Source organism: Babylonia areolata, chromosome 2, assembly GCF_041734735.1.
Source record: "Babylonia areolata isolate BAREFJ2019XMU chromosome 2, ASM4173473v1, whole genome shotgun sequence".
Classification (NCBI taxonomy): domain Eukaryota; kingdom Metazoa; phylum Mollusca; class Gastropoda; order Neogastropoda; family Buccinidae; genus Babylonia; species Babylonia areolata.
The window spans coordinates 65,767,938-65,775,976 of record NC_134877.1 but is presented as its reverse complement, the minus strand read 5'-3'; the positions used below and the strand labels follow the sequence as shown (position 1 = coordinate 65,775,976).

At 37.6% G+C, this 8,039-nt stretch overlaps 1 protein-coding gene across 1 annotated transcript in view; it reads left to right on the top strand.

Moving 5' to 3' along the window:
• The first annotated feature begins 962 nt into the window (after window positions 1-962).
• Window positions 963-8,039, top strand: part of LOC143276411 (bifunctional 3'-5' exonuclease/ATP-dependent helicase WRN-like) — a 54,747-nt gene continuing 47,670 nt past the window's right edge. Inside the window, exons 1-5 of the mRNA XM_076580899.1 lie at window positions 963-1,695; window positions 3,153-3,228; window positions 5,073-5,148; window positions 6,273-6,340; window positions 7,620-7,728. Coding sequence (XP_076437014.1) covers window positions 1,066-1,695; window positions 3,153-3,228; window positions 5,073-5,148; window positions 6,273-6,340; window positions 7,620-7,728 — 959 coding nt within the window. The 5' untranslated portion in view covers window positions 963-1,065. The remainder of the gene's footprint in view (window positions 1,696-3,152; window positions 3,229-5,072; window positions 5,149-6,272; window positions 6,341-7,619; window positions 7,729-8,039) is intronic.

Genomic DNA, 8,039 nt, shown 5'->3' with positions numbered 1-8,039 from the left:
CACACAGTACCCTTAAGGTATCATCAACAAGTCTGCAAAATATCTAAAAGTTCGGACGCAAATTATGCGAGTATTGTCAAATTCAAAACAGCATGTAAAAAAAAAAATCCAATGCAATATGCTGTGCAATATGACCTTCGTCATGTTCATGCCAGCTGCCAGGTGTTGGCATCTGTCAGTCAGTTTTAGTCTAAAAATAGCCTGTCTGGGTGTCAAGTCTGTTGATTAAAAACATATATATATATTTATTTATTTTTGTCGTCTGTATCCAAATTTAGTTCTGTCCGAAGTTTCAGTTTGGATGGACCAACCATGTCTTTGAGTGAAAGTGACTCAAACGACCAATATTGACTTCAGTTGCCGATGACTCTGTCGTATTTGATGCACACTGGGTATTTTCGTGTCTCCGTAACCCACCGAATACTGATCTTTAACGTGCGTATTTGATCTTCTGCGTGTGTCAACACACGAAGGGGCCATGCACCAGCAGGTCTGCACTGCACATTATGTTGACCTGGGAGATCGCCGGGAAAAATCTCCATCCTTTATCCACCAGGCGCCATTAACGAGAATCGAACGTGGGACCCTCAGATTGAAAGTCCAACGCTTAACCACTCGGCTATTACAGGCACCAGCTCTCGAAAACCGGCGTGCACCTGGCCACTTTCAAGATGAGGATCAGGATCTGGATTTGGGGCCGGCGTTGTTTTAAGTATGCAACTTAGCCATTTTTGGCTTTTATGCCCCTTCAGATTTGCCGTGTTTCTTGTAAGAGTCCAGAGTATTTCAAGACTTAAGTTTCGAGAACTATACCCAAAGGGCGAAAGCCGACAGGTTGTAAAACTCAGCAAATCATCAGCCGCATTTCTTGTTCTTATTCCTCTTTTGTAATCTCCCCCCACTTTAAACAGTTTTTCCGGCTTTAAGACAAAAATTACTTTCCAATCGACGGGAGGCGACTGTAAAAGGTTCCAGGAAAAGTTAAAATAGGAAGTAGCTCGAGTTTGTAAACTTGCAGGTCTGTTTTGAATTATCTTGAAGTGGGGAAGAAAAAAGCCACCAGTCATGGTTGGCGGAATGGAGAATTTCCGTGACAAGGACACTTTTACGCAGACCTTGAAGACGATCAACACACTAGTTTCTCAGCTTCAGGCGGTTTCCAGTGCAGACTCAAATGTTGCTGTTTTTAAAAATCAGACAGTGAACAGACTGCTCGACGATGCCAAAGATTCTTTGAGTTCTGCTTTAAGCTGTGTACGAGAATGTAACAAAATTTCATCATCACCGGCGGACACCAGGGCCAACACTGCATATGGTTCAGAGACAGAACCACAGCATTCTGCAAACTGTTCGATTGAGGATGCAGAGGATGATCTTGCAGATATCACATGGGAATATTTTGAAGATGAACCCGATTGGGATAAACTCAGTACGAACGAAAATCAAGCAGATACCTCTATGAATGCAGTTGATAGTAAAGTTGAACATGATGAAGAACCAAACCCGGAACTGAGAAATAACAGTGAAGTTCAACAAGAAAAAAGTGACCCAGGTTGTGATAGGGAATGTGATGTCACAACTCTTGCTGAATATGCAGATATTGATTTTGATGAGGATTTTTCAAACAATGGCAGTCATCACCAAGCAGAAGGAGATGATGCAAATGACATGCTGGAAAATCCTTATGCTGGGCTTGTAAGAAATGTTTAGCTTCACAGTCTTGCTGTGTGTCTGTGTCTCTTTCTGTCACCTCTTGCACCATGGACACACACTTACGTATGCATAGACTGGTGCATAATCATGACATGTACATTAAACATGGATGTATGTAATAGTTTATCATTACATGCACATACACAATACATACTGTATATGTTCACATCATTACAACTTAAAATGGTTTTTAATGTAATACACAAGTACATGCATCATACATGTGCATTTGAAAAAAAAAGTATATAAAGCAGTGCCAATGGTGAGAGAATGTCCAGATACACTGCCATACAAATGCACTCGCATACAGTTACCATAAATGTGGATCCATACCTTTCAGTCCAGTTTCTGTTTGGCTGCTTTCAATACATGTGATTCCTCAGTTTCAAAGTGTGCAGATGTTTCTTCAAGTCAGGATCATTATGAGAAATATTTGCACTTCCTCCACAGTCTGGAAATGTATATAATTTCCATTTTCATCCATTTTACAGTAACTAAAATGGCCACAAAGCACATGAAATGAATTGGTAGAAACACATATGTTTATATGTATATATATATATATATATATATATATATCATTATATGTTTGTTTTTTGTCCACACACACATTTACATTTTTTTTTTTTTTAATAAAGTCCAAAAAGCAGACATGCATTCTTTGTATGTGCAGTTACACACGCACACACTCTCTCTCTCTCTCTCTCTCTCTCTCTGTGTGTGTGTGTGTGCAAAGAATGATAATACAACATATTTGCTTGGTTCCTGTCATTTGTGATGCAAAAGGTGTTTCAACCAACAGTTGGGACCACCACAAGTTATTACTTTATATCAACCCACTGATACAAGTAAGAAATTTGAGAAGTGTTGTTTTCCCTCTTCACAAATTTTGGAGACCTAAGATGTAGGCATAACCATAGCGTATGCAAAATACAAGGGTTGTTTATGATGATATCAGTAAACAAAAGAAACCATTTCTAAATAAATAATCATCATGTAGCATTTTGAGGTATTCATATAATATATTGTTGTTTTTTTCAATGGTATTTATTTTGTCGCTTTTTTTTCAGAATTGTTATTTTATAACTTATAATACAATAGTAAGCTGTTTTGTGATAGGATGGATGTCATAAGATGTTTTGATTAAATTTTATTTGAGTAACTGATTTTCTGCATGGTCAATTATTGCATTTTTCTCTTTGTTTTATAGACAGGTGGCTGTTAAATAGATTGCCTCTGGTTGTTCAGAAGATTTGTCTTTGATACTTTTTAGATAGATTCAGATTGTATTTAGTTAATTGATGCTTAAAATACATTGTGTGCATGATGGATAGGTTTCTGTGTTTTTTTTGTTTTTTTGGGGGGGGTTGTTGTTATTATTATTATTATTGTTGTTGTATATGTAATTGTAATTATATTTGCATTTTGTTTGTATGCAGGAAGATGAGTTTGACTCAGATTTCACTGACACCGAGGGTGATGGTGACCAACAGAAAACAGAGGATGTCGATGATGGTATTATTAGTATTCATGTGCTGAATAAATAAGGACTTGCTTTTGAAACTTATAGAATTACTCAATAAGGAAAGGGCCAGGGTGTCACTAAAGCAAGTGAAATGAAATCTCTTTGATGTTTGTAATCTTAGATATTGAGTGTTCTATTTACTAATTTAGAGTACTGTTGTATAGAAACCATTCTGATTTTGATATCACATGCACTCTCAGGAATCTGTCCCAAGAGCTTCCACCAATGTGTACTTATATATATATATATATATATATATATATATATATATATATATATATATTATATCTTAGATCTAATTAACCTACAAAACATGTTGCAAGTCCTGTGGGATGCACAAATATTTTTGGGGTGAAGTTCCACAAAAATAGGCATTGTAAGAAATTAATTGATATCATTGCCACCAGGTTCAGACCCAGGCTTTGACACACAGCCAACAGACCCAGAGGAATTGGATGAACATTTATTCTGTGTTGTGCCATATTGGCTCTTTACTGCAGAGTTAAGGGAGAAGAAATCAAGTAGTCATTTTATAATTCTATGTTAAAGCACACACAAAAAAAAGTTAAAGCAGTTTAGTTACACACACACACACACACACACACACACACACACACTTTTTTTTTCTTTTTTACGGATGTATAAAATCATGATTAAATTAACTTGCATGATGAGTTATATGATTTATTACTTAGACTTACTTTTTGAGGCACTTTTTCTATTGACAGCTGAAACATGGTGAAATGAGATCAGTGCAGTTACTACTTGATTTATCAGTTTTGCTGAAAAGAAACCCAGATTTAAACACAAGAGGAGGAAGTCGACATACAGAATGGTGACTGAGAATTGACATCGTGATCTGTGAGCTCTGTGTTATCTCAGTTTCTACACTGCAGTGGGAATTTGTACACAGCTTTGTCTTTTGTGAAGGATTATTACTCTCAAACTAGGAGGCAAGACTGCACTAGCTCTTACTTAGTGCTGAAGCCTTGAGCCAAGCTGGGCTTTGGAAATCATTACAAGGCCAACTGTCCTAAGGCCCTCTTGGTTGAGAGAGTGTATTTTGTTTTTGTTATTTTTTGTGTGAGAACTTTGTTTAATTAATTTTTTTTTAGAGAGACAATGAGATACTTACAAATGTGTACACATGTTCATACAAATGTGCACTGCCTGTTGCTGATATATGCCTTGGTTTCACAGTCTGGAATGTAAAGTCTGCAGAAAAAAACTTCATAGTCTGCTGCCAGTTTGCAGAACAATATCAGTATCAGTAGCTCAAGGAGGCGTTGCTGCGTTTGGACAAATCCATATATGCTGCACCTGATGCCTGACCAGCAGCGTAATCCAACATGCTTAGTCAGGCCTTGAAAAAGAGTTAAATGAGCCTTGAAAAAGAGGTAAATGAATATGCATAACAAAATTGACATAATAACTCATATTGTGGAGGGAAAAAAAAAATTATAATCAAAGCTGAACAGAAGATCAAAGGGCAATCTTCATGACAGCAATTGTTTGTGAATTTTAGTCTAAGTTAAAATCATAAGACTAATGGAGAAAAAAAAGATGAAAATCTAATTAAATCGTTGGTCCTTGTGTATTCCAGACATGTTTTGTGAAATGATTAAGTTGCTGAGGAAACCGTAAACATCATTTTCTTCTGTTTGTGAATGTTGATTTAGCAAAAATAAGCTAACTGTACATATGGCCTTTTCTTTTAATGACTCCTTTGTGCATGATATTGTTCTCAGTTGGGTTTTTTTTGTTTGTTTTTAATCAGTTAGTATACAGTCTTTTTTTTTCTTCTTCTTTCTTTTTTTTTCTTCTTTTTTTTCAGACCCAGAAAACCAGCCACAGGATCCTAGTTATTCCAGAGTTCTGAAGCAGTATTTTGGATACTCCAAATTCAGGCCGTAAGATTTTTAAAAGATTTTCTTTGGACCAGTTATGATTGACACAGGTCTTGCCATGTAATTGTGTCTTTGGCATTTATGTGTCACACTTACAGTGTAATGATTAAAATGCAGTGAAGTGAGGAAGATGCCAGCCAACAGCATTTTCTTTCTGGTTCATATATCGGTGAAATCTTTGGCTTCATCAAGTTAGTGTGTCAATTTTTAATGGCTTATACACATCTTTACTGTTGCCAGCAATCAGTTGTTTGCAGCAGTTTAACTTTTGACCAAATGTAACACTACCTTTTTAAAACTTTTGACCTTGGCTAATGCAACACTGACCTTAAGTTTTGACCAAATGGATCACTGCACATCCACCCACTCTGTTAAGATTTTTTACCAAATGCAACACTTCCCATCTACACATTCTGTTCAAAGGGTTCCATGATATACACTCACACACACACAGTTTTGTTTTTCTGTGTGTTCTGAATGGAGCTTTCATGTCTGTGAGTAACTCTTCACTATCTCTACATATTCAACAAGAATCTGTGAGTCATTTTCAGACGCTAGGAACACTGACCTATCTCATGCTGTGTCTGTGCACTATTTACTGTTTGTGCACTCTGTGTGTGGGAAGAAAAAAAAAAGAGGTTTAACCCTCTTTTTAAAAAATTTTTTTTACCATGGCCGACAAAATGTCGGTCCTGTGGAATTATGCCTGTGGACTGCAACCAACAAATTGCCAGTCATGGCCACTATTTTTGATTTTGGCTGTTGCCCTAGACAGTGGACAAAGCTAGGACTTTTCCACGCAAGAGTGGCAGGGGGAAGACTACTCTCTCAACTTTCTGTAAACTCGGTGTTTGAAATTGTATTTGAAAAATTATTGCAAAGAGAGGATTTTATGCAAGACAACTTTAAGCGTTGACGGCTGCAGCCAAAATTGCTTGGTCCAGGGGCATCAACTCGACAGATTTTGCTTACTCAGAAATCGTAAACAATTTGTGGACTCTCTCTCTCTCTCTCTCTCTCTCTCTCTCTCTCTCTCTCTCTCTCTCTCTCTCTCCATCCTTCCCTCCCATACACTCCCTCCTTCTTGTGCCATATCTTAATGTGTACATTCCTTTTTTCGGTCTCAGACTCCAGTGGAAAATCATCAACTCAGTGCTGAATGACATGAAAGACAACTGTGTGATCATGGCAACAGGTAAATCTATGGCTTTGTAAACCTATGGTTTATTTTGCTTCTTTTCATGCACTCTTGTATTTTTAGACTTTTTAATATTTGCTTAGTTAAGTTTCATTCTCAGATTAAAATCAGGTAAGTACACTTTATGAATAAAATGTTAACTCACTCGGGACGACAAGTTTTCTCCCTTGCTTTTCCCCACAGACAGCCCATTTGTAAGGTTTTGGAAAAACAATTACAAAAAATACAAAATACAGAGTAAGAAAATGAAACTTTCAGAACTGGTTTATTATGTGTTGAGCTATTACTTATAAAAAAAATCAAATTTCTCATCTTATTTTTACAGTTTTGCCATATATAGAAAATAATGCCAATTTTTCACCCCAAATCACCATACCCATGCTCGCTTTATACATTAAATTCACTTTCTTCTTCATCATCATCCACCTCTTCAGTGTCCGACCCTACAGATTATAGCATTTCAATAACTTCGGTAACACTAAAACGTTGCTGTCGCTGCCTTGTTCACTCCACAACATTTTGAGAAGAGCCCGCTTTGCTAACAGGCTGGCACGCGAGCAGACGACCGGTCAGTGACTTTGTCAGAGTGTGTGCGAGATGGGCCACACATGGCAGGCTGGCCAATCATACCATTCGATTGTTGAGTGACCCAGAATAGCGCACTCTGCTTCGCTAATCACAAAATCACGTGTACAGCGCGTGATGGATTTTTATTTCTTGAAAATGCTATTCAATTCCGTCGTCTGAAACCGAAGACATTTTATGTAGGAATGCTTATGCATTCCTTCGTCCAGAGAGAGTTAAAAAAAAAAAAAAAAGGGTGTAATAAGGTTTTAATGTGAATACAAGACGTTTTGTAAGAATAGCTAAACAATGTTCACAATAGAAAGTAAACAGTTTGCATAACTGAGCTTACAGGACACAAGTTTCTGTTTCAAATGCAGTAAGAAATTCTGTAGAAATTGTATGTGGGGTAAGGTTAAAGGTCTTCACAGCCTTTTATAGCCATCAATGATCAAGACAGTAAATGCATATCCACTGTGTCTAGGGCTCTGCATAGTAAGGCAGGGCGGAATCCTCTCCTTCTGCCATTTTGACTTTCCCCAGCTGAAGTCAGGTACCCATTCACCCCTGGGTTGATTGAGAACAGAGTAAAGTGCCTTTCGCAGTAACACAATACCATGCCGAAACAGGTCTTTAAAACCTGATCACACTGGTAAACACAGGATCAGAGGTTCAAGGTCTAAGTGGCTCTGATTCAATCTGCTGCTTTCAGGTTATGGCAAGAGTCTGTGCTACCAGTTCCCCTCTGTATACACCCAGCGACTGACGGTGGTGATATCGCCTCTCATTTCCCTGATGGAGGACCAAGTTTTGGGTCTGAAGTGAGTTGGTGGTTGAATTCCCCTGGGAATTTGTCATTGACATTGTAACTGTTTGTATTGGTTTCCTTGTTTACTTACCTTAAAAGTCCTTTTGTCTAATACCTAAAAGATGTTAGCCTGTTCAGTGCCAGAGTATTTTGTATTTTAAAAAGAAGAAGAAGAAAAGTGCTCCCCTGGCAAAAACCCTTTTCTGTTGTGACCAAGTCTGTCTTCTGGTCAGCAACAAAAATCGTGGAAAAAGGAAGACATGTTGTACCTGTCTTTTGCATCTTCAACCCTGGGTTTCATGAAAATCATGGATTGTTGTCCAG